This window comes from Pleurodeles waltl, chromosome 2_2 (genome assembly GCF_031143425.1).
Source record: "Pleurodeles waltl isolate 20211129_DDA chromosome 2_2, aPleWal1.hap1.20221129, whole genome shotgun sequence".
In the NCBI taxonomy this organism is placed as follows: Eukaryota; Metazoa; Chordata; class Amphibia; order Caudata; family Salamandridae; genus Pleurodeles; species Pleurodeles waltl.
The window spans coordinates 913252428-913278601 of record NC_090439.1 but is presented as its reverse complement, the minus strand read 5'-3'; the positions used below and the strand labels follow the sequence as shown (position 1 = coordinate 913278601).

Here is a 26174-nt window from a genome sequence, read left to right as displayed (position 1 = left end):
AAATGACATAAAAACAACAAATATCCAATAAGGTGAACTGGGGATGTGAATTTTCAAAGTTTTAAGTAAAAGAAGCACTAAGTGGCAATGATAGTAATGGAAGCTGTGTCCTGGTCCTGGGTCGAATACATAAAGCAGGTTCATCCTAGTCAAAGATCTTACCTTCTGACTTAGGGCCTGATTTAGAGTTTGGTGGGCGGGGTTACTCCATCACAAAGGTGAAGAATATACAGTCTGCCGTATTATGACCCCATTATAGTCTATCGACAGTAACCAACCTGTCTACCAAATTCTAAATCAGCCCTTAGTCTTTTTTATGGAGCCCAAACTCTTCCAAGACTGAAGCTGCATCCGAGGAAGGTGCATTTATATCTGACACCTGTGCTGCAAGGTCCAAACAATTTGCAGGTTCCCATGTTACAGGGTTTCTGAAGCAGCTCCTATGGCTCACTCTAAGGCTTCAAGGACCTCAGGGACATCACTTAACTGCCAGGATTCACGCCGGCAGGGTCACCAGTAAGGTCCAGTCAAGGTCCAATTGGTACTGGTCAACTAGTCACTTCAGGAAATAGACCTCTTGTAGATTTTTGTGTCTGTTTGCTCACAGAAAATCAACCATCTGACCTTTGGAGTCCACTTTTTTGTCCTGTGTGCAAGAGGGAGCAGGTCCAGTCCTCCAGGGTTCATGTCAAATCACAGACAGTAGGTCCAGTCCTTTTCTGATCTTCAGCAGATCCAGACTACGTTCTGAGGAGGGTGCCTTAGGATGCCATGTTTATGGTTAGTACTGGCTAATAAGGGGGTGGGGGGTGGTGATGCCTGGCTCCTTCCTAATTAAGGGGGAAGGTGTCCAGGGCACCTCTACCCATTCTTACAGCAATTCCTATTTGTGTTACTGTAAGCTATCTCACATTGCACCCCACTCCTAAAATCCAAGGTGGGGGAACCCTTCTTCCCTTGTGCTGAGGTCTAGTGTTCATCCAGAGGTGTGGCCAGGAAAATTAGCAATCCCTCCCCTGTGTCCACTTCCAACCAATGTTAGGGATAAATTCTATTGTATTTGGTTTAGCTGGTGTGGACGTAGGTGACAAAGAATCCCCTTACACTAAACTATGAATGGGCAGGCCATACGGCCCTCTCTTTCAAGTTAATGAAGTTCAGGGGTCTACCCCAGCTGTCCTTCCTGGGCTGATAGGATCACATGCCATACCAAGTGCATAATGTCACCAGTCCTAAGGCATTGTTCTGCTCTGGGAGATTTCTCACCTCATTCAGGTTAAGTACTTGGGGGTCAGCTGCTGGCAAACTAATGCAAATTAGCCTCCTGGATCTTCAGAGAAGGAAAAAGTAACATTCCAAGAGTCATTAGTCCTAAATAATTATTACACATCTAGCTTCACCAATGAATCCGACTGCTAAGTAATATAAAAAAACAGTCTCTGATTCTTGTAGCTATTTTTTGACATTTTCTAGGATCAAGCTTCCACCCTGCAAGTGAAAATAGCTTTGGGGGTCTAGTCACTGGAGAAACATGCCAACTTTAATTTTGAACATGTTCCATTTATAAATATCAAGCACCCTACTGTATGGATGACTAGCTTTACTTACGGGTAACATATTAATAATTTAAAGCAGGGCTTTGGTCCTGTTAAAAGGCCTAATTTGACAGGTTTAATAGCAGGTCTTCAGCCTGCTGGAGTCAGGCCACACACTGTAGGCCTGAAACCATGTTTTACAGGCCAAATCTATGAATGGTACCAGAGGTGCTGCAGTCCACAGGTGGCATTTTACTCCCAGGTCCTGGGTGTAGAAAAGGCGGGTTTGTTACATTGGACTGTCTATGCGATCTTTCCTTCCAATTGTGCTCCAAAAATAGGTTATCTAGGACAGCATGGTAACAATATGCTACTCACATATTTATAATCTGCTATGCCTATCCATGAAGCCACCATGGCTGCAAGAACATTTCTAAGAGCAGAACATGATACTTCATGCAGTGCCAAGTACAATGATCACATTCAATAATAATCAAAGCTGGCACTCAAGGAATTGAATGAAGAGATTATACAGGCTGGAATTATACAGCATATTCCTAGTACATACAATGTGCTCCAAGAGTGCAAATTAACAGTCAATGTCTTAGGATATCAAGGTGTATTTATTGACGAATACCCAGTTTCACAGATGACTGCATATACTATACCATCAATACTTCCATTTTATCACTTGAACTATCACCTTTTTCAAGTGACACTTCTTAAAATAAGAATAAGACTTATCACTTCCCATAATTATGCTTTCAAAAATGAAAAATAGCCTCTGAAGAAAAGCTGCAGCCAAGACCACTCTATGGTTTGAGCAGACCAAAGAAAAAAAGTATAGGAGAAAGGAAGGGTAGGTGAAAGAAACGGTGAGTTCTGAAGTACCCATCTGTAAAGAAAACACATAGGAGAGGCTCTGGCTACTCGAACTCACACTCAAGACACTCAATCCTTAACTAAACAATCTGAAGCTCAAAATCAACTTTCAGATTTATTAGATCATCTTTTCTCTAATGCCTTTAGACGCATGCCTGGGTTGTACTTTCAGCATGATGTTTAGACGAATTTTATTGCCAAGAGAGACAAGTGGATCCGTTACAGTGACTAGACTGTGGGTGAGTGTGTGCAGAATACATAAAATCACTACTTCATCTAACAATGTTTATCAAAGTCTTCTCAATAAAGTTTTGACTCTGCGGTGAGAGTGGCGGTATGTTAGTGCCCTTGTTTCCTGCACGTGCAAGGCTACCCATGGGAGAGAGAGAGTAATGTGCGGACGGCCACTGTTCCTATTGGTAATTGATATTAAATAGCCCTAAATGGACACGCGGAGTTTTTGGTGGTATTTTTTTTTCAGATGCCCGCTAAAGCATACCATTTTCTTTTCAGCTTTTTCTAATCACTTGGTCTACTCGAGCTAACATTGACATTAATATAGTGACGTGGTGGACGGGTCCATGTTGTGAGCAATAAATCATGAACATATAAAAAGGAGGAACAGTTCATTAGAACTATCTAACCGTATCACAGTAGTGTTCAAAATGCACGTTTTTTCCTTTGACACAAGTCCGTAAAGTCGCTGTTGTTTGTGCAGGAGGTTTACCCGAGCATTGTCAACGGCAAACCATTGAAAACACATCAACGTGGTTCCTAAGCAACTCTGGCCTCGGTGAACAATAGTGATGTGCAAATCTGCTTCTTTTTCTCCCGTGAACGTATTGTAAATATTTAAATCGCTACGCTAACTATCACTAGGCCACATAGTTCTTTCTCTATGGGTTGGTTTTCACTTGAAAATGAGAACTTGTCCACCCCTTGGAAACAGGCCTTCAGTTGAATGATGTCGCATATGTTCCAAATACCAAGCAGAAACCATATACATCTAGAAACAATCTGCATTCCCAGTTTATGCTTGGAGGGGAGGGTTAGGACTTAGACTTAGCCTTAGGAGGAGGGTCCTTGGTTTTGGCTTTTGGAGGGCCTCCCTAGCTTTTGTGGGGGTCGACCTCTGAGGTGTGTTATGGACATGGGCAGTACCAGGGGGCCATGGGAGGACTGGGAGATGGAAGGACTGGGTCTGGGGAGGGTAGCAGGGTGCTTGAAGGAAACAGTGACTGGGTCAGTGGGAGGGAATAAGGCAAACTCATAGAAAAATAGTTTTTGGGAACACAAGGGCAGTCATGGGAAAATCGTTTGGGAGTGGAAGGAGAGAGAGTGCTTGAGAGGGGTGTACAGGTATGTGCCTTGGGTACTGGTGCGTGGATGGATGCCATGTTTGTGCTGGGTGTCTGTTAGGTATGTGTGTGCGTGCGTTTAGGTGTACTTGGAGGAGGGGAAAGGAGATGCAGCGAGATGCAGGGAGATGCCAGGGTGGATGTGTGAGTGTCTGTTAGGGAGGTGACTGCAGGTAAGTTGGATGTACTGCATGTGGGGGTGTTGGTAGTCGTGGTGAGTGTGCCTGTGGTGAATGGGGTGGATGCATGGGTGTCTGCTATTGTTGTGATGGTGGGCGTGAGGGGACTGGTGGCTGGATCTGGGATTGTTGATGTGGTGATAGCATGTTTGAGTGGTGTAGTGTCTGTGAGGGAGGAGGTGTGGGAGAGTCTGTGTAGGGAGTGGATGTTGTTGTGTATGCATGTGTCTGTTGTCTGTGTGCATGGCAGTGGTGGGATTTGTGGTGCTTTGGTTTGTCTTTGCGAACCGTGTCTGTTGAGGTGGATGAATGGTGGTCTGACTCTGTTCTTTGGATGGGTGTGGGGAGAGAGGTGTGGGATTGGGCACAGGTAGCTGGAGGAGGACGGAGGATGAAGGGACACTGGCTGCTGTCAATTAGGAGGCCAGAGCTGAAAGGATCTCTGCAGGCCAGTCAGGGCACTGTGAATGCCTTACAGGTAGGCATTTGTCTGCTGCATCTGCTGAACCAACACTGCACCCGCAGCCCCCAGGACCTGAAGGAACCAAACTTCGACGCAGGAGTGACCCCCAGGCAACCCTCTGCCTTGCCCAGGTGGTGGCTGTCCCGAGAAGCCCCCGTCTGTGCCTGCCTGCACAGCTAGAGTGACCCCTGGGTCCCTCCATTGAAATCTATACAAAACCCGACGCCTGCTTTGTTCACTGCACCCAGCCGCCCCTGTGCCGCTGAGGGTGTACTTTGTGTGCCTTCTCATGTCCTTCCCAGTGCTCTACAAAACACCTCTGTACTTACCTGCTGGCAGACTGGAACCGGAGCACCACCGTTCTCCATAGGTGCCTATGTGTTTTGGGCACCTTTTGACCTCTGCACCTGACCGGCCCTGAACTGCTCGTGTGGTAACTTTGGGGTTGCCTTGAACCCCCAACGGTGGGCTGCCTATGCCACAAACGTGAGACTTGTAAGTGTTTTACTTACCTCCAAAACTAACCTTTACTTTCCTCCCGAGGAACTGTTGATTTTTGCAGTGTCCACTTTGAAAATAGCTTATTGCCATTTTTACAAAGACTATACATGATATTGTTTTCATTCAAAGTTCCTAAAGTAGCTAAGTGAAGTACCTTACATTTAAAGTACTAACTGTAAATCTTGAACCTGTGGTTCTTAAAATAAACTAAGAAAATATATTTTTCAATATGAAAACCTATTGGCCTGGAGTAAGTCTTTGAATGTGTGTTCCTCATTTATTGCCTGTGTGTGTACAACAAATGCTTAACACTACCCTCTGATAAGCCTACTGCTTGACCGCACTACCACAAAATAGAGCATTAGAATTATCTACTTTTGCCACTATCTTACCTCTAAGGGGAACCCTTGGATTCTGTGCACACAATTTCTTACTTTGAAATAGTATATACAAAGCCAACTTCCTACACACCCCTATTGTCGGTCCAGCATGCTACAGTCATGCAACAAGTTAAGAATAATTCTCACCTATCCCTATTGTTGTTAATGTTCCTAGAAAAAGATGAGAAGAAATCAAATATCACACCTGGATGTAGCCAACTGATCCATTTCTAGCAAAAGAGTATGTATTAGAAAGTACATATAAAAAAGTGAGTCACTCTAAAAACACAACTTGAGTCACACATGTGGTTCACTTCTATCAATAGCATCATCAATTTGTGCATGAAACAGTGAACATGCAAAACTCGTGTTCACAATTACCCTGCAGTCATCAGAGTCCTACACCATCAGTCACTATGAAGGAGAACCACACCTATGGTCACACACTGGAAAAAATTGTTCCATACTCTTGAATAGGAGAACTCAAGACTTCTTATATCTAACTTGGTGTATTCACCCAATTTCTAACTCGGTTATATGGTTTGAAAGGGGCAATAAGAGAACAGGAGCACAACATCTGATTATATTTATAAGCCCACACCAAGCCCTATTGTCATTATATAAATTAATCAAGGTTGGTCACACAAATGGTAGTGAAGAGTGAATCAGACCTAGCACTTAATTGATGGTCACCACAGCGTAGTGTATGTTACAGTATTTTCCCATTGTACCCTATTGATACTGGCTAATGTGGGCTTGGAAACCTTATTCTTCACTGGCCCAGTCCAATGTTAATAAGTCAAAGTGGTGGTAAAACATTCCAAATAGAATCCTTAATTAATGGTCCACCCTACGTAGTATGAGATTCAGTATGTCCCCTATTGCACCCTATTAATAATGACTGATGCAGGTAGGGAAACCTTTATCCTTAACTGACCAAAATCTCACATCAATGCGAAGGACATCAGGACCACAAACAACCCCATTGCAAGATATAGGGTATTACGAGTTTCATAGCAGCTCCATTCTTTCTACCTGATAGGGGCAGGGAAATGGATTAATAAGCTAATCATGATGCAACGTGTCCTAGTTAAAGATCGCCGTTACATAGTCCCTAGTGAAGATGAGCAGCACATTAAAAGCAACAAGCTTCTCCCTTCATGGAGCCTAGCCTTTATGCAATACCTAAGTAGGAGAGCCAGTTAATGGTGGTTGACGTAAATGGTGCTATTTCACCCCATGAAAACAGGCTGTGTTATGGAGAGGGGGAGCCCATCAAACTCGAAAGATAAAACTCTGAGAAAATCAGAGGCTCCAGACACCCAAGCCAACTCCTTACTTCATCAAAATGATAGTCCTCCCATTGTTGTGCCTCAAAGTGCTGCAGCATTTTCCGCAACCCAGCTGGGTCATCCTTTTGATACCACGGTGCTCGCATGAACAGGTGTGATTTACTCTTGTACTACTGCTGATTTACTCTTCCTAGTCTACTTTTGTCTAACTCCTAGAATTCAGTGGTAAGTTTGGAGTATGCAAGACTATGCCACAGCAAAATGATTGTGAATCATGCTGTAAATAATTTAATGCGGAGAAGCAGAGATGTATGAAAAAGGTATGGTCTTGCAATGAAGCAACCAGGATGAAGATGGTAGACACCACCAAGTTAAGATTAAGATTCAAAACATTTACCTAACTAACTTCTACAGGTGTGGTTGTGTCCAAGTCATAGTATATAGGCCTTGTTATCCTAGACATCGCACAACATAAGTTTGTAGATAACTTTTTAGAAATAGAGAGCCAACATAGCAACATGGCACAAGAAGAGGACAAAAGAGTCACAGAATAAAAAAAATCTGATTTTATGACTTTTGTAGAATTAGTCAGCATTTTTACATTTGTTTAAGAAAAGGCCTTGCTGGAAATTGGGTTACTGGTTGACGCGGTTAAAACCCTATTAAAGCAGCAATCACAATCTCTGTCAGAGTGAAACACATAGAAACTCCATATTAACATGTGCATAACCCTCTGGTAGATTAGCACAAAATAATTCAGGCTTAATATAGAGGCAATATGTAAAGTACTTACGCAGCACTTTAATGATTAATAAAGTGAAATCACAACACAAGAAGAATCCCATACCAATTTAGAAATATAGAGTACATTTTAATACATTATTAGAGATTAAAACAGCAAAAATCCATTCAGTAGAACCGTAAGTACACAATTTCAAAGATTTAAGGGGAAACAGTGCTTAGAGCCACAAAGCACCAACCGTGGTTATCTGGACATTTCAGACAGGGATAAAGTCGCAAGTTCAGGCTATCAACAATAGAGCATGGGATAGATACAAGGTCCAAGTTAGGCCCACTGAAGTATCTAAAATCCTGGTTTGCGGAGCATCGCGAGTTCCCATATCGAGGATGCGTAGCACATCGGTGGTTCTGAGGAAGCTGTGGAGCAGCGATGAGAGTCCGGCATCATGATCAAGGGGCTTCTGATGCAAAGTCCTGCATCGAAGATATGTTATGCAATAGTGGTTCTGAAGAAGCTGTGGGGCTGTGATGCAGAGTTCTGCATTGTCGTTGAAGATGCCTTCAATGAGAGCTTGTGATATGTAGGCCTGCGTAGAGGGTGCATCACGCAGCAGGAGTTCCAAGGAGGCTGTGGAGTGTGATGCAAGGTTCAGCACTGAGGATGTGTCACACTGTGGTGGTGCCAGAGCAGTGAGGCGATGTATCACACTGTGTCATTTCTGCCAAAAGGGCCACAGCTGAGTGGCATAACACATTCAGGGCCACTCCCCAGGTCCCAGAACTGAGTTGGATCTAAGGGTCTAATATTTATACCTGCTGTCCCTCCACCCCCCTTGAAGTAGGGTATGGATCCAGAGGTTTCCATCCCCAGAGGAGTCTGAAATTTCCTGTCTCTGTGCCCTGGCCCCAGCTTGTCTACGGTCCTAAAGGACTAGTGTCATATACTTTGTGAATGTGCCCAGGCAGAACCTTTGAGATGTACAAGTGCTGTAGGCGTCAGCTCCTTCCCCTCATCAACTTAGAGATGGCCCATCCTGCCAACACCTATTTTCCCCTTGTCTCACTGACTGAGAACAATACACAAAGGCCAGCTGCTAGGTATACCTAATCATGTGACCCAGGATCAGGCTGCAGGCACCAAATGGTTAGGGAAAGAAAATGGCATCTTTCTAAAAGTGGCATGCTCAGAATTGTGACTTAAGATATAAACTTATCATTAAAGAAAGTTTTTTAATACAATTCCTTAAACATCAAACTCAACATTCCTACCTGCTTCCAATTGAAAGTTATCACTTATTACATGTAATAAGGCAGCTCAATGTTACCCTATGGAAAAGCAGGTCTCACAATAGTGAGAAATGAATTAGGAGTTTATCACTACCAGGACATGTAAAACTTAAACTTACATGCCTAACGTTTCAAATATATTGCACTCTGCCCCCTGGACTGTTCATGGTATACCTTAAGGGTGTCATATATTTTAAAAAGGAAGGTTTGGTTCCTGGCAAGTGGTTTATTTTGCCATGTTGAAATGGCAGTTTAAAATTGCACACACATGCTGCAATGGCAGGCCTGAGACATATTCAAAGAGCTACTTAAGTGGGTGGCACAATAGGTGCTGCAGGCCCACTATAGCATTTACTTTACAGGCCCCGGGTACATGTAGTACTACTTTACTATGATCTTATAAGTAAATCAAATATGCAAATTGGGTGTAAGCCAATCTAGCATGCTTACTAGAGAGAGCACAAGCACTTTAGCACTAGTTAGCAATGGTACAGTGTGCAGAGTCCTCGGACCAGCACAAATGAAGCAAGCAAACAAAGGAGGATTTAAGACAAAAAGATGGGGAACCCAAACCAAATATGTCAGATCCAAAAGGCATATATTCTGCTTTGACACTGGAAGGGAATGATATCATTAGTGATGTTTTCTTTACAGCACTCTCAAATGCCCTTTTACATTCCATTTCTGCCAGCATTTGTGTTTTGTTTTAGATTTTAACCATACTATTGGGGCCACCTATTACCTTTTCCTGATTGTGAAGCTCTATGTCTAGAGATGGAGCCCTTGCCAAAAGAAAAACACATGCCTTTGGAAAATGATTTGCTTGTTTGGATTCAGTCTTGCCTTGTGCTCTGAGAAATGTTTCCCAGCTATAATTACCAGTTCCATATCTCTGCATGTGGTTGCATAATGTAAACAACTTACACACCAATTACAGAAAAAAACTAAACAAGAACAAAGCCACAAACATGATTAAGCCAATTCTGTATAAGTCAAATTTGTGCAGAACTCAAATACTGTGATAGCACTAACCGTATGAAAAAACACATACCTGTGGCTTTACAGTAACACAATACATCAGACTGGCAAATACATATGAATTTCTCTGCTCAAGATTTGAATTTTTCGATGCAATGTTATACTGGTGTTAAATATGTGATTTTGAAATAAAGTAATGCTGTATATCTCACAGATATGTTTTTTTTAATCAAGTTTGGTTGCTGTTCTAAATTTGCAACTTACAACACTGGAATTTTAAACCATTTGGCAAAGGCCAGTCCCTCAAATATTTATTGGATGTACTAGACAGAATAATATATAAGACCACTGATTTTCAGAAAGATCAAAGCGAAAAACCCTCTTGTAATGTCATATTGGCTCAGCCTTCTACTTTTGATCAGTCATGTCATGAAGTGATCTGATGTAAACACAAATTGATATATTCAGTGCTAATAAAGAAATAACTAACCAAATAAATAAATAGTGTAGTCAACAAATATATATATCACACAAATCCTAATATGCTTCACAGAGTGCCTAAAACCATCTTAAATTGTCTTACACTTTAAGTGGAATTTCTCCTCTACTGCCCAGTTAGACATATTTTGCAAGCTTTATAAAACAACAATCAAACATTTGTTTAATTTTCTGAATTCTCAGTCACATTCCTTTCCTGTCAGTAAAGCACTAATAATAATAAACCTACTTAACCTCCACTTTTGCTGACCTAGATCATTAAAATAAAGAATCCTATTTCCTGATTGCAAGTTTAGTCCAATGTCCAGCTTGTTAAATATCTCTACTGTTAGACCTGTCATCCATGGTGTGGTATTCCCCCAAACATTTTGCCTTCACCCCTCCTGCTTTGTTGAATAGTTTTTTATGATAGATCTAAGACTCAGTGCACTTTACCACTGCTAACCATTGCTGGAATGCATTTGCTCCCTCCTTAAAACATAGTACAATTGGACAACACCTAACCAACACTTTTAATTTACTGGCAAGTCCCTATTAAATGGCACTACATGTACCCAGGGCCTGCTAATTGAATTTCTACTAGCGGGTCGTCTGCAATGGAAGCAGCGTGCGGTACCAATAGATAATGTTTTTATAGCCATCTTGATGTTTGAAGTGTTCCGGGTAATGTGTCAGACCCTGTCACCCCATTCCTTAGGTGTCAGTTGCCTGCCCAGTTCCTGATCCCAACATCTCTATCCCGGTGTGGTAGGTGACAGCGAGGCATGGATTAAGATTTGATATAGGTCGGTGATCATTCCCTAGTCAGTGGTTTTTGTGATCAGCTATTTCTCAAAGGCTGTGAGGGGTTATTTAGCTCCAGTGTTCATACCAGAGTGGGAAAGCCAGTGTCATACCTGTAGATATCGGAGTCCCTCTGTCTGCGGTAGCATAAAGTCTTCCCATAGCTGTTCAAAAGGGAGGATACCTTCCTTCTCAAATAGGTGGTCTATGGAATGGCACCCGCTCATTTGTCAAGACTTAAATGCAGTTAAGTCCAATCCTAGCATAAAGTCAGAATTCTCTATGATGGGAGTGAGAGGAGAAGGAAATTTTGTCAATGCTTTATGTGTGGCTACAGCACCTCACACCCTAGATTTCATAACCGGTGAGGAGTACAACCCCCAAGTGTGGTGTGGTCTCTGTTGGACAAGCACCTTTCATAATGGTGTACCCGCTACTGCCCAGTCCATAAAGAGCCAGTGTTTTTCGGATTCAGGTCTAGACCATTCAACAAAGTAGCAGAGCTGGGCAGCTTGATAGTATGTCTATAGATTATGGACCCCTAGACAGCCTTCTATAGGAGCCCGATTGCTAGGTTCGCAATTCAGTTGTGGGCATTTGTCTGCCAACACAAAGCAATGACTGGCTTGCTGTAGAGTTTTAATCATCCTGGCAGGAGGCTCTAGCAGGAGGACTTAAAATAAGAATAACATTTGTGGGAGAGCATCCATCTTAAGTGCCGCAATCCTACCAAGCCATGATAACTGGTCTAAGTGCATTGTCCGTGAGGTCACGCATTACTTGTTGAAGTAGGTTCTTATAGTTTAGGGTCATAGTTTTGGTCACTGTCGAGGCCAGCTGGATCCCTAAGTAAGGGATGGAATTCTGCAACCATTGTATGGGGAAGCGGATGAAAAGCTGTGCCTCTATATTTGAGGGGACCGAAAGATTAAGGGCTTAGCACTTGTAGACGTTGATCTGAAAGCCTGCCACTTCACTGAAACTCCCTGTTTCCTTTAAAAATGGCAGGGCTGACAAGGCGTCATGCAGGGTCACTATGACATTGTCTGCGCATAAGCAGATGGTGTGATCCTCTCCTCAGAAGTGTACCCCAGTGATATTCAGGTGGCCGCATACCCACTGGGGGGAGGGCCCAATATATAATGCAAACAGCAGGGGAGACAGCGGGCACCTGGTCGGGTCCCTCTGCAGGTGGGAAAGGAGGTCTAGATGTGGCCATTCACTCTGATGGTTGCTCTCAGCTGGCTGTAGTTGCTCGTTAACCAGTCACAGAATCAGGCTCCAATCTCGACATGGGCGAGTGTCACCACAAAATGGGGCCAGTGTACACTGTTGAATGCCTTTTCGGTGTCTATCTCCAAGAGTAGAATTTCCCACCTCAATCGTCCTATTTTGTCAATGATATGGAGAATTCACTTAGTATTGTCACTACATTGCCACTGTGGTATAAAGCCTGCTTGAGATGGGGCTATCAAACCAGGTATAAGTGGATTTAAGTGTGCTGCCAATACACTAGTGAGCAGCTTTGCATTGACATTGAGGATGAATATTGGGCGGTAAGAGCCAGATTGCCATTTGTCCTTCCCAGGCTTAGGTGTAACGATGCAGGCATAGTTTGAGGATGATGACGGAGTTAAATAAACAAGTCAGTATGGGAGCCAGCATATTGCAAACGGTCTTTTAGAATATAGCCGAGAAGGCTTTCGGTCCTCGTGACTTGCAAGCTTTTTGGCAGGTTATGACCGATATTACCTCCTCCATGCGGATTGGCCTGTATGGTTCATCTGCCTGCCTCGCTCTAAGGCGAGGTGTATGTGCGCTTTTGTAAGTATTTGGTGATGTTGTCTGGAGATAGGAACTGGGAAGAGTAAAGGTTTTTTCTAAAAGTCCAGAAACTGGGAGACAATGAGTTTGTCCCCCTCAATCATTGCTCCATTGCTGGCCTTCAGTGCGTTGACCTTGCCTCTGAGTGGGTAATTAGTTGGCCAGGAGTCGACCTCATTTATTCTCTCTCACATAGGCCCATATTTATACTTTTTTTGCGCTGCATTTGTGCCGCTTTTTGACGCAGAAACGGCAAACTTGCAATTGTATTTTGCACGTTTGTGCCATTTCTGCATCAAAAAGCGGCGCAAATGCGGCGCTAAAAAAGTATAAATATGGGCCATAGTGCTTCAGGAGTAGGATCGAATGTTCTGCTCTATGCAGATATATGCTCGCAAGCTGTTTCCTGGCCACTTCTAACTGTCTCCGCACCCTAGGTGCCCGTGCAGTGGTGAATACTTTCCAGCTCTTAGACTTGTTGCTGAAGCTGTGTTCACTTCCCACGGGGTGTTTTATCATCTGCAGATATCATGAGGAACACTCCCCTAATAACTGCCTTGCAGGTATCCCAAAAGTGTGAGATGGGAGTGTCCTCCACATCGTTAGTAATCATGGAAGTCGTGAATAGCTTTTTCTATTTAAGTTATGTTGGGTCTCTGGAATAAAGTTTCCCATATTTGCCAGGGTAGGTGTGCCCGGGTCCTTGGGGGAAGCAATAAATCTAGTATCACCATCCTGTGGTCAAATAAGGAGAGAAGCTCAATATCGATTGCAGTTACCAGGTCTTGCAAATCGGCAGTCCCCAGAAAGTGATCGAGGCGGGCATAGGTCTTTTGGGCGTGGGAATAAAATGTGTAGTCCCTGGACTGTGGGTGGGATGCCCTCCACAAATCTTGTAGCCCCATTTCCTGTAACTATCGGGCCCCTTAACTCGACATCTCCCCATTCCCCCCTGGTGAATCACAGATCGATCTATGTCATTCTGGAGTACTATATTAAAGTCCTCTCCCAGAAGTACCAGCCGCTCCACAGCTGTCACAGTTTTGGCTATTGCTTTGTGGATAAAGCGCTCCTGCCCTTCATTCGGGGCATAGGTTGAGCCTAGAAAAAGTGTATATGTCCAAGTCCTCACCTGGTAAACCTGCAGTCTGCCTCTAATTTCAGCAATTGTATCCTCTATCTTCCCTTTAAAGGACCTGGAAATTAGGCTTGCTACCCCAGCAGTCTTGGTGGTTGACAAGGAATAAAATTGTTGTGGAAAATCCTATGATTTGAGGCGATGCCAATCCCCCACAACTAAGTGTGTTTCTTTGGGAAGGGATATGTCTTCCTTGTTTTGCATTAGGTAGTAAAAGATGGCTCGTCTCTTCACTGGATTGTTGAGACCTTTTATATTAAGTGTGACTGTCATTAGGGTATCATGTGTGAGGGTTTTTAAGTAGGGTCGCTAGTGGGGTTGCTGCTTGGGAAAGTGTCCTATGGGTTTTGTATGTGACATTAGACTGTGTAGGCCAAGCATTTGATGTCATGAATGGAAAGTGACACCTTTCTATGTATCTTGAGTACCCCCTCAATAGAAAACATTTCCCCATCAACTTAAACAACAACAATGTCTCTGAATGAGTCGAGACCAGGTTGTGCAGCATCTCCTCTCCAGTAGATCTCCAAGATCAGGATCCATTGGAAGTGATGCTCTGCAGATCCCCCACAACAAACTCCCCCAAAGCTCCCAGTATAATCAGCCATGTGGGCTCGCCAGCTCTGGTCACCTCTGATTTGTCGGTGTCATCTGTTAAGGTTTCTAACACCGCTTGTCTCTCCTGGACAATAGTCTCAGGGTCTGGTTGCATGCCCCTGTGCAGGGGTGTATTCCGCTGCCATCTTGATCATGTAGTGACTCTGCAATTTGATGGGCTAGAGTCCTAAGAGTACGCTCAAAGCAGTCACAAAGTGGAGTTGGTGGAGCCTGCCCTCCCACCAAAATATGAGGTGAAACAGGGGGCCCCAGGAGTAGAAGATGCCCTTCTCTTGCAAATGAGTCATGATAGGGCGGAAGTCTCACCTTTTCTGGAGGGTGAGTGCTGAGAGGTCTTGATAGAGTGTTAGACTGTGGCCTCGAAATTGCAAGGGATGGAGCTCTTTTGCCTTGTGTAAAATCCATCCCTTCCTGAGAAAGTCATGTACACACACTAAGATGTCAGCCGGGTGGGAGTTTGCAGATTGAAGCAGGCCCACCCTGTGTGCCCTATCCATCTGAATGTCCAACTCTGGAATCTCCAGATTCTGAGCACAGATGGCCCTGGAGTCTCTAGAATCTGAGCAAAGAGGGCCCTGGTGTAAGACCCTACATCATTCTCTTCCGTGGCTGTCGGGACCCATCTAATGTGGATATTGTTATAACTCGACCTATTCTCTAAGTATTTAATGTGTGCTCATAGGTCAATGTGTTGCTCCTTGAGGTGTAGGATTCCCTGTTGTTCGATTTCCTCATCTCTGCTAGATCCATTGTTCTCTTGGGTAGAGACTCTGTCACCAATTTCAGCCAGGTCTGTGCGGACTGTCTTCAGGTCATGCTAGAGTTTTGTCTGGAGGTCCTCCTTGAGAGAGGCGAAGAGGGCCTTGAGGAATGTGAGGGTTACTGCGCCCTCTGGTTCATCAATGCCCGTCAATGGGTGGTGGGAGAGCTGGGGGGATTGGTCACTAGCTGCTGGGCCCACTGGTTTAGTGAGCATCTCTTTTAAGGAGTATTCTTTCTTAACACATGCAGCTGCTGTAGTCAAATATTACAAGAACTGGCAGCGTTTCCAGAAGGGTACTGGACAGGTGCCTGATCGGGCCGTTCAAATGCGAGGAGGCAGTGGTAGACACAAGTAAGCCCAAGCGCATGGGAAGAATGATATGTCCTGTGCTCGGGCGTTGAAGCTTCTGGGGCTGCCTCTTGTGACTTTAGTAGGCTCAAGGGTTGCTTAGGTTACCAAGTGCTATGCAGGACTGATTCAGAGTCTCTTCTGTTATGGCTGCATCCTTAGGTGAGCTTCACTCAGTGCCCCCACAGGCGCCATCAGCTTCAGACTGCCCCACAGGTCACTCCGTGCCCGTGGGTGCCTCAGTTACATCCCCACCCCATGAAGGGCAGTCATGCGGCTTCCAGTGAATAATGGCACAGTTCACTGCCAGGGGTGCCTGATAAGAGTCTATGCAAAAGCCTCCTGCACCAAGTGAGTCTTTAAGGAGTATGGTGAGGCTTGTGGACAGACAGTCAATGGTAAATCCTCAGTCTGAGGGTGCAGTGTATAGGTCGGTCTCCGTGCATTTACAGTCCATGCGATAAATATCTCTGTGTGTACAATATAACTCTCAAGAGATGTGGGAGCCCCTCAGGGGTGTCTGAAGGTGGGTAGGGTTAGGCTGGGTCCCCACAGCACCAAGGCTCAAGGAGGAGGACTCCATCATGCCATCTTGAAGATGGACACTTGGCCTAGCAGGGGAAGCATGATGTATGCAGCCTACCTAGTCAGACCCTGCGAGGCCCTGCCTGCCTTGTTCCAGCCGGTCAGTCCTTTCATGTTTGCTGAGGGGAAGAGCGGACAAGACCATCATCACCCCAGGGCTTCCACTCACCATCCAGCTCTGTGGGTATATTCTCTGATGGTGGTATCACGCTAAGGTTTCGCTTTCTCCAAGTGCAGCCTCACCGCCTCACATGTCTCCTGTGAAGGGCCGGCGGGGCTGAGTCATCGCAAGCTGAGAGGCCCTGCTACCATCATTGTTGGGCCATAGCACTCCCACCACCCGAACACAGTAGGCTCCTGGATATAGAAGGCCTTTCTGCCCAGCTGGTGTTAGTGCTGCTGCCGCGAGGATAAGTCCGGTGTAGCTCCGCTGTGATCAGGCAGAGAGTTGAGTGCCTGGTGGGGTGCAGACTTGGTTCTGTGGGGCTGGGTCTATGTTCATGTTACTGCAGTCACCCATGTGCAGTTGTCTCCGTCTCGCCTCTCGGCGTCTGCCATGTTGTTCTGTGTGCGGCAGCAGAGTTGTTGCAGACACCCATTGGTGATTTCAGTTCACCGGTGTGTTGGCAGTGTACGGTGGCAGATCCACGGGTGGCAGGCACGGAGCTCCAAGAAACACATTCTTACCACCCACCATCTGGCCACGCCCCCGGCAACTCTATTTATGACTCTTTGTTACGCTTTAGGGAACACCAGACACTATTTTAGTCTAATTGCATTTTGGGGAAAGTTTGTTTTGTGCCAATAATATCTGAAGAGCTGAACATAAATCTAAGAATCATGCATATTATTTTTATGAAATACTTTCAAGTGGCATTTTTTTTTCAAGATTCATGAATGAAAATCTATTTGTTTATTATATGTTGCTTTTATGCATCTTTAGTTCCAAAGATTATAGAGTGTCTTGTGGTCAATTGTTTCTTAAAGTTTTTTTTAAAGTTATGTGATGGCACAGACTGAATGTTTTTAATTGGGCCTAAGAATATTCACAAAATCCATGCATTTGTCCATCTTAGAAGCCATGCATTTGTCCATCTTAAAATTTGGTGAAACATGTGTATTCAATTTTGAAAATCATTTAGTAATGATATTTAGGACGTTATTTCTGCCAGTCCCTCTTATTAGACATCCTTTTCATAAATAGGAAGATTCCCATTAATTGTGTTCTCCACTGTAGGATTAAGGGATAGGACTCTCCTGGCATCTGTTTGTTAACTACTCATATGTGACTTCAGTATTACACAAAGTAGGATTTGGTTGTTTTCCTATTTCTCATTCATAAAGCCTGTTTCCCTGTTGAATTTAGATTCAATAAATAAGAAAATAGGAAAATTATTAATAAAAATAAAATGTGAACATTTGTAGACTGTTAGTACAAATAGAAAGGATTCTGCCCTCTGAGGTTTTCCTAACAAGGAGTTTGGTGTTTTGGGGCCGATTCAAAAACACATGTAAGAATACCTACAAGAGTACTAGTTTTTATGGACTCAAAACAGCCTTTATGAATAGACCCCAATAGTCCAAAACTAATAGTCCAAAACTAATATAAACTAAAATGAGATTCAAGAATCTAATGCAAATTTGCCCACATCCTTGGACTGTCTTATAAACGACATGAGCGTTTCAGAGCTGTTTGTATTCTTTGCTAACATTCCCTAGGTTTCAGGACAAAAATGTACAATGCTTCGAAACCAAGTGTCAGATAATCAGATGAAATGTGAGTAATATTTAGTTTGGGTGACTTCCCAAAAGTAGGTTTTCGCTATGATTTGTATCTGCATGCCTCTTGCTGTGTGGTAAATTGCATGTTCCACAAGCCCATGATTTATAAGCTGGCTCTGCATAAATGCCCAAGCACAGTGCTGACATTCTCTAGGGGGAGACTGCACAAACTTGTGTACATACCACAGCCCTGGAAGCAGTTTGTTGCAGACTGAGGTACTTGTTAAAAACCAGCAGTATTGCGCAGTGGGATTCTCGAGTTGGAAAACAAATGACAGGGCATTAGCAAGTGAAATTGTAGCAAAGATGTAGGTTCTGAAAACTTCTCGTTATGAACATTAACCTTGTGCAACTGCCGCTGTCTTGTAGACAATGTGGTTAATTTCAAAATTGTACATGCAATTGTTCTAAATATTGCTTTGTTTTTTTTGTTCTAGAAATAGAGATATTTTGACAAATAAATAGGCACATCAAAAACACGAGGTTTGCGCTTATGAGTGTAACAATGTTTTTGTAAGAAAACAAGCTAATCGAAAACAAAGATTTTAAAATGTGTTCATTTTTATTATTAACACCGAAAGGGGATTCAATATAGTTTACTTTTTAACATACCGTAATGTATTAATCAAGCATACAAGTGCTAAATCTGGGCTTGACATAGGCCTCCTTTCTGATTTTGAAGTTCACCACCAAATTGTTCACTTCTTCGTGTTTTTGCCCCGACAAGCTTTATTGAGTAGAAACCGAAATACTCTTTTAGTGCAGTGTAAACGCTGAGAGATTTCCAATACAAATTGTTTTCATCAAGCTAGACCACGGGTTTGAAGTTCCCAGCGCCATGCTCATCTCTTCAATCGACGATTGACATGAGTTGGATAAAATAACAAATTGTCAAGCACAAACAGTTCAATTGTGTGGTATGAATTGGGCAAATTAACAAATTCATGTGTGCTTGTAAAACTATGTCATGAGCTTAAAAGACTCAATTTTTTAGTGCAAGATATACACAAACGCAACCTTGCAATCTTAAAGTATTTCATTACCTAGAATACTAATCAGTGCACCTCAGTGCTTAATTCGAGCCGCTGGTTTCCAGTGCTCCATATGGGCAATTAATTATCAACAGGAGCACTCACGCCAGTCTGCCACTTGCAGGTGCTTCTTTGTGTAATTCAGAGACAAGCACGACAACAGATGTTTAATAATTTAGTAAGCATTAACAATGGTTAATATCTGTCACTCACGACACTATCATAGTTTTGGGGACCTAGAATAGTCTGTGTTGCCACACTTGTGCAAATGTGATGGTTAGTAGTTGGTTTGGTGCTGTGATTGGCAGTGCTGTCAGGGCCAATGGGTGGTTCAAGCAACAGTGGCCTGGTGACATGTGTCCACACTATAGGAAGAAGCACACATTCATAGGAATGCTAGGGAAGGGGTTTCTCTACAAGTAAATATTTTAATCCTTTGGACAAAAAAATATGGAAAAAATGTGCTATTGCACAAAGTTGCGCCCATTTAACAGCACGCCATTTTATCTTATGTAGATTGTTGTACTATTGGAAAAGCGATGACTACAATAAACAAGAAATTTAAAAAACGTTATCCTACTATCATACAAGTGGAGCAGCTTTATAGGTATAGGTTACATTATAGCACAAGAGGAAACCTCTGAACGTCCATTTACACTATTTTGTAAATTAGACCTTATGTGTTAATCAAGCATACAAACACATACTAATTTCTAATTTTAAGATTTTAGTTTAAAATGCCTGTCCTTCTACCACAGCAAGAATTTAAAATTTATAGTGAGGATAATAGCATGTTTTACTAGAAATCAACTTAATAGTACTCAGTTTTTGACCTCGTAATTAGCAAAGGCTGTTTTGGCCTTCAACCCCTTCTGGATGGATGATGCAGACAGGGACTTTACACCAACAAAGGCTGGGCAATAGTGTACACCGACATAGCCAACAAGAGCGGGGGCTATAGCTGCAGGGTCCTATTTGTCTGTGTTAGATGTACTAAGACTGCCTTAGGCAGGTGCCGGAACAGAGAGTGTGCAGAATCTCGATGCAAATGAGGGATCATCTCCTCTGCAATAAATCCATGACTTTTTGTTGCTGGGTCGTACGTTATGTTTATGTTTAATCATATGGTGGCCAGGCACTGTTACAAGAATGTGGTTAGAGAGTGGATGAACTGAACATGAAAACAAAATTAGCATTTTTGAAAAAGCTTAATTAGTAATTGTGTGATCTATGGACCTTGGGTGCAGTGAGAAGACATTCCATAAGTGAGTCACTAGGCTGAAAATGATATAACAAAGATGACATTTTTTTTTTATTCTTTACTCTTTCACAGGATGGATTATGGCAGATGTCACTAATGCTAATGGGTTACACAATAGCCTAACTTAGTGTATATGCATGGTGAGCCATGATTTTAAACTACTTGAATTGCCACCAACCATACTTTACCCACACATATTGGGTCACTGGAAGCCAAACCAGGGCTCACAGGTGTCTATATTCTTTAGCCCAACAGAGATCAGATACAAAGTAACAGGGTCTTTGCAAATGGGAAAGTGAGTTTCATGAAATGGCATGACAGCTACCATTTGCATGATCCAGAAATCAGTACACAAGAACCAACACAGTACTCATTATTTGGGGGCAGCCAAGCATACAAATACTTTCCTCACTGGCAAAAATTGAACTAGACTGTTTTTAGCACAGCTGGAAGCTGTGGCTTCATACATTGCCAGATATTGGCTAAATAAAATTCTTAAATTCTTTACTCGAACAGATGGGGAGGCAGTGCTCCAAATGTGCCTTCCAATGTGAGGAATGCAAAGTTCTGTTTTTGATTGTTGACTAGGTTTCAGTTTGTTAAGGAAAATTTTATATTGGTCTGTAACTTTTTCCAAATCTACAATTAAGGGCTAGAGGGCATATTTATGAGCTCCTTGCACCGCTGTTGTGTCACGTTTTGTGACACCTCAGGGGGCAAACCTTGAACTCATATCTGTGAGGCCATGCTAAGCCATTTTGCGTGGCTTTGAATGGCTTCATAGCTATGAAGTAGGGCAAGGCAGCGCAAATTACCACATTACCTTACTTTGTGCAAGGGAGGCATTCCATGGGCGTTGCCGGGGTATTTCCATGCAACACACACAGATTTTGACACATCTCCAGATTTACAAGAGCTTGTAAACCTGGGGATGTGCCAAAGCATTAGGTCTTCCCAGGAGAGGTGTAGTGAGGAGATATATCTTTTTTTCTCCTCTTTTTGTTCCTCATTCTATGTGTTCTGCAGCACACATTGAAGAGGGAAAAGACTCCCAGGTGTGTTTTTGTGCAGGAAGATGTCCCTTCCTGCACAAAAATAATTCTGCATGCAACACAGACACCCTTGCACCATGTTGCAAGGGTGATTGCGCTGGCACTAGACAGCCCATTGTGCGCCAGCACCAGTGGAAAGGACAGGAATGTACCACATGCTATAGAAACAGCACATTCCTACCCTTCACTTTGATGCAGGGCTGTGCAGTAAAGTGGCTTGCTGCACTGCCCTGCACCAAATCCCCCCAAAATTGCTGATAACTCTGATGTAGAGGAGACATTTACCAGTATAGACCAAACTATTATATCTGTTCAATTATGTAGGTATTCAAAAGTCATGGGGATGGATCTCTGCACTCTGGAACACCACTAAAAGAAGACATAAACTCCTTTCTATAGAAAGGTAATATCAGTTTCACTTGCCACCACTGAGGAACAAGATATGCCACTGGGGGGCTGATTTTACAAACAAAGTCAAGGTAACCAACAGGATTGACTACTCTCCTGTGTCAAATAACATAGTAAATTAAGAAGGGTTAAAGTGATGGTGCAGTGATGATGTGGTTTTGAGCCACACAACTTCTTGTTTTGAATCATTCAAAGGCCCCAATCTAAATGAATCTTGGACAAGGATACGTAGCTTGCTGCTCTCCACATGGTGATGGAGTTGCGTCATAGGTACCCACTTTCTAATATCCCACCTCTAAGGGCTCACTTCCGCCTATGTTCCCAAAAACATTTTGAGTGTCAGGAAACACCTTAAAACCTGGCTACTTCAGCTTCTATAATTGCTTAATCCACTTCTCTATTCTCCTCAGTTAGATCCCTCTTGCACTTCTAGGCTGACCTTTGGGGTATCAGCTAGCGATCTACAAAACATTATTCATTCATAGCTGTTTTCTGCAGAGGTGTTGCATAGTAAAATAGGTTCATATGTGCCTAGAACAGTCAACTCAGATAGACCTAGGAAAGAGTTTTGTAAAAGATGTTACATGAAGGGCTTTGTCACACAGGCAAAGACGATGAAGTTGTCACGAAAAACAAGAACGTTTGTGAGATCATAGAATTACTGGCAAACTGAAATTAAGCCCTTGCTAGCAAGGACAATTTTGAGCAGTCCTCAACAAGTCAAACTGATCCATGTGTAAAACCGAACTACCACAGCTGGAGGACTGTCCTCATACCCATCACAGTTTAGTTTTAATAATGCTGGTCTCCCTTAATGGTCCATGGATTAGTGCACAAGTCATAGAACGTTTGCTTATTTTCAGCATATTGATAAACTGACCAAGTATACAAGTGTTCAACTAGAATTCAAAGTCTTGAAAAATGGTTCATGATGTTGTCACACAATAATGCATGTAGAAACAAGCATTTGCTTGAGTTAGAGCTATTAGCGTTATAAACTCCTAAGCGGACTTTTCTTGCCACATAACTTGAAAATCAAAAGTAAAACAGTTTCACATAAGCAAGCCAATTCACAGCGCCACGTTCGCCATGTGCATCACTGATAAGGAGAGACACAAAAGGAAAAAGAAGTTTGCTCGCAGTCAAACTTATCAGCAAAAGTGTAATTAGCCATGTAACAGGGGCTATAGCCAATGCGGTAACAAAACCTCCCCAAGGAGGGACAAAAGTAAACCATTTACCAATGTCATCAAAGGATTTTTGAAGGGCAAGCCTAGGAACGAGTGACAGTGATAGGCGTGAGGTGGGTGTGGTTAATAACTGGTGGCCGGCAATTTTAGGAGGAAGGGGGTCGGGCGGGAAGTACACACACACTCATTCGTTCACACACGCACGCACATCAATTCACAACACTCATCAACATTCAAACATACTCGCACGCACCAAACATTCATTTAAAAAAAAAAACACACACACACTTACCTTCAGCTCGGAGGTCCCAGGAGGGTTGGGACTGCTGCTCCCTCACCTTAGGTCAGCCAATGCGGGAAGGCAGCAGTCCCAGCTTCGTCACAGTGTGGGATGGGGTCAGTGAGACTGCTGATTCCACCCCACTCTGTGACAAGGTCTCACTGATTGACAATAGGCCTGGGCGCTTCAGGTTTAAACCTGAAGCGCCCAGGTCGGAGTCAATGGGTGACGCTTCCCCTTGTCACCGAGGGGGAGGTAAATGAGGCACCTTTGCTGAGCCGATTAGGTCACGCCTATAGGAGCTGTGATCTCTTCAGCCCAGCAAAGTTCAGCTCAGGCAGCCAGGAGCCCGCGCAAATCGCATCGCACATGTCTCGCTCCTGGCTGCCTGAGCTGAACATGAAGAGTCTCTGTCAGGCTGACCTTTGCTCAGCCTGACAGACAGTCTTCATGAGGGGCAAAAGGTGGGGGGGTGGCCCATCCGCCCTAAAGGACCAGCTGCGCCTGGTTAATAGCCCAGATAAATACCAACACTTCGGAAAAGCAGCGCGACATAAAAAGGGAGACACCCACACTCGCGTGCACTTTCTGTGTTCTTTAAATATTGAAGGAAACCAGTGAGTTCATCTCGTTTTAACTCTGTTTTCTTTTCCACGCTGCTCTTCAGGATCCATCGCCTGTCATTTTATTCTAATTTATGAATGTGAAAATGGCCCTTTGAGAGTTTCTGAGCTACTATTGCAGAAGTTCTTTTATTTCTTCGATATGGCGGAAAAGGGATGATTTGTGTAAAACCTTATAAAAACCAGCTCAAAATTTCAAATAATAAGTACCGAATGCCCATAGTTGTAACATCGGAAAGCTGACGACGGGGTTATAGTGATGCGAAGTCATACGTCTGAATACGGAACAGTTTCTTTTACATATGCATTTGATTTATTAGGTGTGTTACTATACTTTTTTTAAAAAAGTGCGATCCATTTCTTCATTTCACCGCCACGAGATTTTGAACTTACATCTTTACTTTTGTACATGGTGGAAACAGCAAATTTGCAGGAAGTGCACGACTTTACAATTTCAAGTAGAAGAACATTTAATAACTTCCCTTTTTTGTAGTGGAGTAATTATTTAATGCAGTTCTAAAGTTACTTCTCTCACATTAAATTTAAAGTGATATTTAAAAAACGTGATTTTGCTTGCCTTGCTTTTAATGCCACCTATGAAATTATTCAGACTTGATAGATATCAAGGATTCATTTCACAGACAGTGTGCGCTAGTAAGAGAAACCATTATGTTAGTGCTGAACACATTAGCAGAAATGCAGGGATCAAAAAAGGATATTTAAATTTAAAGAAACAAATCTGCAAATATGTACTTTTATCATGTTATCAAATAGCACTGATTAATATAAACTTAGTGCCTGAATCACCCTTTGTGGCTAAATAACAACCAACTTAACATTACTGACACCAAAATGTTAATGGATTATCATAACCTTCTGAGAACAGTGCATGTATATTACAAACCTTTGAAAGTGCCACACTAGGCCATTGTGATACTGTCCCATTTCGGAGTTATACATATATCTAGCAATGCCACGGATTGAGTTATTTTTACTTTTCCCCTTTAAATGGGGAGAAATACAGACTTTCAAGATTATAGGGGCTGTAAAAAATTTGGTCACTGAAAGTTTACCTTCATGATTTTGTTTTTTGCCACCTATTCTTTGCAGGTCTACATTCCAATGCTGGTCTTTATCCTTGCCTCAAATTATGTAATATATATCAAAGAACAGAGGCCAGGGGGCGATGCTCAGCTCTTCCATCCTCATGTGTGTCCTCTGCACAATAGGTTTCAGCACATCCCCATACTACAAAATTAGAAAGTCACATTTTATATCTTTGACTTGTTCATATTTTCCTGAGGTTAGCATATGGTGTTTATCAACTTTATATGCTACGTAGGTTACAATTCTCAAAAAAATCTAATTTAAAGATCTATGCATCATGTGTTTTTTCTCTCAGCTGCATAGATTTCCAACTTTTAGGAGAATTAAAAAAAATCACAAGAGAATGCAAGGAAGATGAAGCTACTTTTCACGAGAAGCCTGTTTTTTTTATTAATAGACCCTATAAAGACATACCATTTTTATGAATATACTGTCAATCATACTCTTATATAACATGGCAGGAATCATAGAACACCTAGTTAATACCAGTGATGAAGATACTTTGAAGTCAAAGGAAGTTTTATTGCATATACACTTCATATAATCATTTTATAACTGAATGCTCCCATTGTAAAAGTTTTGACACTGATAACTTTACAGTAATAGCACTCTCCACTAGTGATGACATTTATTGTTGTAGCAATTCTTCAAGGCTTCAAAATACAGGCAACTTGTGATATAACCATTTCTGGCGAATTTCATAAACATCCCTGTTCACTAAATGTAACAGAACTGCATCTAAGGATAGTGTTGCTTCATTGACAAATTAATTATTAGAAAAAAAGAACTGAAGTGAGAAAAATGAAAAACCCCATACGCAAGTATACTTCTCTCATTACCTAAATCAGACACACTTAGTTTGCCCTTAATTCCTCGTCTTCTTTTAACTCAAAACTTTCTGCCTTTTAATCCAGGATGCAGAATAGAAAATTGTGATTCCTGCTTCAGCAGAGATTTTTGCACAAAGTGCAAAGCTGGATTCTACTTGCACAGGGGCCGCTGCTTTGAAGAGTGTCCTGATGGGTTTGCACCATTTGAAGAGACAATGGAATGTGTGGGTGAGTACCTCAGCCTAGCTTTGATGTGAGCGCCGGCACCTGGGCCTTTCATGAAATGCTTGCTGAAAGCACCCCGTGCTTTGATTCTTTCACTTTATTAATTATAATAGAAATTTATAAGTCTTGTGGTGACCTGGTAAATTCCCTAGACATTCTGGTGGAAGAGTCCAAAAATTACATCACAGAGTAAGACTTTGGCTTGTGCTGCTACATGAAACATGAATCTGCC

The 26174-nt window shown here is 42.7% G+C and overlaps 1 protein-coding gene across 1 annotated transcript in view; it reads left to right on the top strand.

The window, feature by feature from the left end:
* RSPO2 (R-spondin 2) overlaps positions 1-26174 on the top strand; it is a 372262-nt gene that overhangs the window by 215366 nt on the left and 130722 nt on the right. The window contains exon 4 of the mRNA XM_069220620.1: positions 25802-25945. Coding sequence (XP_069076721.1) covers positions 25802-25945 — 144 coding nt within the window. The remainder of the gene's footprint in view (positions 1-25801; positions 25946-26174) is intronic.